The sequence below is a fragment of the Euphorbia lathyris genome, chromosome 1, assembly GCF_963576675.1.
Source record: "Euphorbia lathyris chromosome 1, ddEupLath1.1, whole genome shotgun sequence".
Classification (NCBI taxonomy): domain Eukaryota; kingdom Viridiplantae; phylum Streptophyta; class Magnoliopsida; order Malpighiales; family Euphorbiaceae; genus Euphorbia; species Euphorbia lathyris.
The window spans coordinates 87,924,777-87,929,624 of record NC_088910.1 but is presented as its reverse complement, the minus strand read 5'-3'; the positions used below and the strand labels follow the sequence as shown (position 1 = coordinate 87,929,624).

The following is a 4,848-nucleotide window of genomic DNA, read 5'->3' as shown; positions in this document are numbered from 1 at the left end:
TACAACCACATGGACAGGCGTGCAGAGGGCAAAAGGCTATAAGTACTAAAGATCCACATACTTCATGCGTTAAGAAAAACAATTATCGTACATGCATTGAAAATAGGAAAAATTGACACGTAAACACCATGCACGTCTCACTACCAGGCACACGAACCCTAAAGAGTTCGATCTTTTTCCTAAAAAATGGGGGACATATGATACCGTAGAAAATAAACGATGACACATGAAGTTTTGAGAGCCTTCGGATCAAAAGATCATGTGGAGCATTAGGGGCCTTCAGATCTAGCAACGTACATAAGTCATTTTCTATAGTGGAAGATCCATCTACTCATGAAATTAGACCATCTATTCTTTAATGGAAGAAATATCCTAATAGAAGAAGGTTTCCTAGAAGACGAAGGATTTAGATTCGTTAAACACTATAAAAGGATAAGTACGACATAACCCTAGGTACGTTAACTACTTCATAAGTATTCTATTACCTTCAACCTTCAATTCTTCAAACTCTTGCTTACTTAGACATTAAAACGGATTCGTCGGACATCGGTCCATCTCTAACTGTCTGTTCTTTCTTGCACGTTGTTAAAAAGAGGATTCCGAAGATGCTTTTGAAAGCAACGTTATCAAATACTTAATTAACGACCTTTTAACGGTTTCTTAATTATTATTATTGTTTAAAAAAAAAAAAAAAATAGGAGTTAGTACAAAAAAAGATGCCTATGATATGATAGCACATGCAGTTTGATAGATGGACTGGGATCCAGTACAGTTGGCTCTTATCATTTTGGTGGCCACCTTAATTATTATAACTATGTTCCATCCAAAAAATATTAGATTTATGTTTATATTTATTCTTCTTCCCAAACCTCTTTCATGGAAAACAACCACCTCTCCCGCCCTCTCCTACCCACCACCACCACCCTCTCCGATAATTCCCCATCTTCAGATTCCACCATAATTATCCGCCTCTCCACCGTTCTCTTCATCGGAATTATCTCCATATGGGCAAATTTTGCAGTTTCAACACCTTTCCGAATCACAATAATCAACGACATACAACCCTTTCCGGCGAGAAACCGCTTCAACATCTTCTACATTTCCGACGACAAAGCCACCCGTATCATCCAAAACACAACTTCCTTTATCCAAAACATTCTTCATCCAAATAACGAACACCTCTCACAGATGCAGAAGAACATCGGACACCTCACCCTACGCATCGCAACGGCCGCCACCACGGATTTCACGGTGAAAACAGACGGAACTTTTCATGAGCTGCTGATGAATGTAAGTGTGCCACTAATAATGGGCGATATAAAAAAGCTGGATTATGCAATTAAATCAATGGTTTTAGAAGGAACGGCTCGGATAGCGGTTGGGGACGGTAGGGCTCCGCCGTGGATGGTTGACGGAGTAGTGGAGTATATAAAAAGGGTGGGTGGATATGGTGATGATGATGATGGTACAGAATTTAGTGGTGATTTTTGCTTGGGTGGTGATAAGGACCCAAGGGTTGTGGGACAAGTTTTAGAGCATTATGAAAGCATTAGGGAGGGGTTTATCCAACGGTTGAGAGAACGATGGGATGATCGGACGGTGGAGAATGCATTATGGTTGCCCATAAAAGATGTTTGTGATAACGTTACCTATATATTTGTGGAACATTCATCAAATTGAATGTATTGTATGGTACGAATTGCATACGCGGGGTTTAATTTAATTTAATTTACTCCATTTTCTAAGTGGTTTCACTGTGGAACCCATTCAATTATATCATACTGTACTATACTATCATTCTTTTATTTTGTATCTTTATAGTTTAATAAAATTTATATTAATGTTATGCATAGGCTTTGGTTACTGTATTATTTTGTTTGTGTTCACTAATTAATATATGCTTAATGGACTAACTTTTCAAAATAAAATAGTTTTCAAGCAATTGGTTAGTGTCAAGTAATTCAATTCTAATTTCAACAAAAACAAAAAAAACAAACAAAAAAATGCATATGATAAATTCATAATCACATATAATCTAACTAGATTAGTATGGATTTCATGTCATGCTTTTGTCAATCAAATGTAATTTTATTATGTATCATTGGTGATATTTGAAAATATATGAAAAAATAGCAATATTTTTAAAAATTTTATGTTATTTTTGGATTAGTAGGTTAATTATGTCAATCCAAAATTTGACTAATATTATGTTGGGTTCTTATACTGTGTTTACAAGTCACGTTTAATTTTATTATCTTTATTAAGGAAGCCATGTAAAAATTTGAGAGGTTTGAGTTGTGTTTGTAAATAATAATTATAATATTATTATCTTTATAAATTAATTAAGTTAACATATAAATTCATGAAAGAGTGTGATAATAATTCTAATTTTTCAATATTCATGTCATTTTGTGTCATTTTAGTAACCAAACTAAATGTCAATTTTATATTATATAATCAGATTGTATGTAATTTTATCACCCCAACACGGGGCATGCATATATCTTTTCGGGAGAGGCAAAATGTTCTCTAATAACCTATTTATTAAGATTGTTGCTTTTGACTCTACTATTCAATTTATCCATCCTAATGAAAAAGGATTAATTTTACAGTTTAGATTTCATTTCCAAACGTTATCAAACTTTATTTTATTTCAATAAATTCATTCAATTTTCATTTTTATTTCAATAACGTCATTTTGATTTAGATAAAAAAAATCATATGAATAATGATATAACAGCCACATAAAAAATGTTTAACTTTTATGTACGATGAGGTAGCCAGATGAATATATATATATTTGATGAAATAAATATAGAGAAAATTATAAAAATGGGTCAAATGGGAGGTCCATTTACATATTTAACTCATTTACTCAACTTACTACATATCTAGACTGTTTTTGTGTGACTTTCCCATAATACCCCTAACCTTCCCACTTCCCCTTACGCGAACGTTCTCTCCCCTCTTCTCCTTGGGTGCGCGAAACAGCGGTTGGCTCCTCCATTAATGATTCCAAGACTTTTGATCTTCATATCTTCCTTTAAATTGCACGAAATCTGCACAATTTCTCCAAATCACAATGTATTTCTCTTTTTCGTCTCTTCATCTCTTGATTCTGCAACTTCCTAATCCTAGAAAACGAAGTCATGGTTCTTTATCTTCCCGTTCCTGCTCGTTACTTGGTTTCTTTCTTCTTGTTACCATCAAAGAAATGGTTATTCTACGTTATTTCCATCGTTTTTTCCAGTTTATCATATTGTTATTGTCGCTTTTAAGGGTGAAAGGCACGAAAAATGTAAGTATCTGCTGTTTTTTCTCCGTTTTTCCATGAATACACTTCGCGTAGTCGATGATTTCGCGAAGATCTGCGAAGAGAAAGAACCTGAAACGTGACGATCTACTTCACGAATCGATTAGTTTGCGAAGTTTGCGAGTAGAAAAGTTCATGATTTCACTCGCAGACTTCGCGAAAGCATCGATATGCGACGTAGATCGTCACGTTTCAGATCTCGCATACTTCGCGAAAACATCGATTAGCGAAGTAAAATCATCTCTTTCCCTGCACATTTACATTCGCATGCTTCACTAATCCTCATTTTGTGAAGCCAAAATCGTCTTTTCCTGCCTAAGACGATTAATTTTTCCTGAAGGTGGTTGATTACATAACATCCCTTTCTGGAAGGCGGCGTATTGGGCTACAGGGGAGATGACTATCCTTCTTGTATAGGGAGAAATTTCCCTCAAGATTGACACATTCACTTTGAAATGATTGGTTAGGAGAGATTGTGCCAATCTTGGTGTGCACCATGGGACACGTCCATCCCAAAAGGTCTGGATTTCCATTTCTCATCCCAAAGGGTATGGACTTCCTGTAGAGAGAGAAATTTCTGTCCAGATTAGTCAGGTTCACTTTGAAGTGATTTGTTAGGAGTTTATTGTGACAATCTTGTTGTAAATTTTGATAATGTTATGATTTTAATGTTGTTATTGTGGCAATCTTGTTGTAAATTTTGATAATGTTATGATTTTAATGTCAGAATCTGTTGTTGTTTGACATTTTTTGTTATATACCACTTTGCGAATTAGCTTCAAAATACATCCAGACTTCTCATATGCTAATTAAATTCATCAAATAAACCAAACATTAGTTTCACAGGCTTCACATATGCTAATTAAATTCATCAAGTTAACCCATCGATTAGCTTCGCAGGCTTCGCATATGATCGAATCTGCGAAGTCAGACGGGAGGGAGACAGACACGCGTAAATATTGAGGGTATTATGGAAAAGTCACACAAAAACAGTCTAGATATGTAGTAGGTTGAATAAATAGGTTAAATATGTAAATGGACCTCCCATTTGACCTAGTTTTGTAATTTACCCATAAAGATACATTATAGTATTACTTATTTGTAACTAAAAGTTTTCTTCCTCTCTTCATCACCAATATCATTTTCACCTTTTAAGCAATCAATTGGAAGCCACGATTTTTCACTTATTGCAATATGTCATGGACAATAACCATATCCAAGTTGTGCTTATTTGCATTTATTCATAATCTTCTTCTCATAGTTGACATCAATTTGAAGAATATTGTTTTCTTGGTGGGATTTTATCTGTCCAAACTCGTTTCTATTACTGTCACTTAGCCACATTATTGTTTGCGGAAAAATGATATGCGGATAAATGTTTTCTAATTTTCTATTATCCCGTTTGGTTAGAAAATTAATCAAAAGAAAATATTATGCTCGTCAATAGAAAAATGACAAAGAAAATTAAGAAAGTGTTTTACCCTCTATTTGTAGAGTGAAATATTTTTCTAAACCTTTTGAAAAAATAGATGTAG

General features: G+C 34.3%; 1 protein-coding gene across 1 annotated transcript; it reads left to right on the top strand.

The window, feature by feature from the left end:
* Positions 1-707: 707 nt before the first annotated feature.
* LOC136211068 (uncharacterized) lies at positions 708-1,728 on the top strand. Its single transcript, XM_066002592.1, has one exon. It carries the CDS (start codon positions 877-879, stop codon positions 1,678-1,680), a length of 804 nt encoding a protein of 267 aa, XP_065858664.1. The 5' UTR covers positions 708-876; the 3' UTR covers positions 1,681-1,728.
* The last annotated feature ends 3,120 nt before the right edge of the window (positions 1,729-4,848 follow it).

Bases quoted from the DNA above. Each gene is read 5' to 3' on its own strand.
- LOC136211068 (XM_066002592.1), top strand. From the start codon at position 877: ATGGAAAACAACCACCTCTCCCGCCCTCTCCTACCCACCACCACCACC.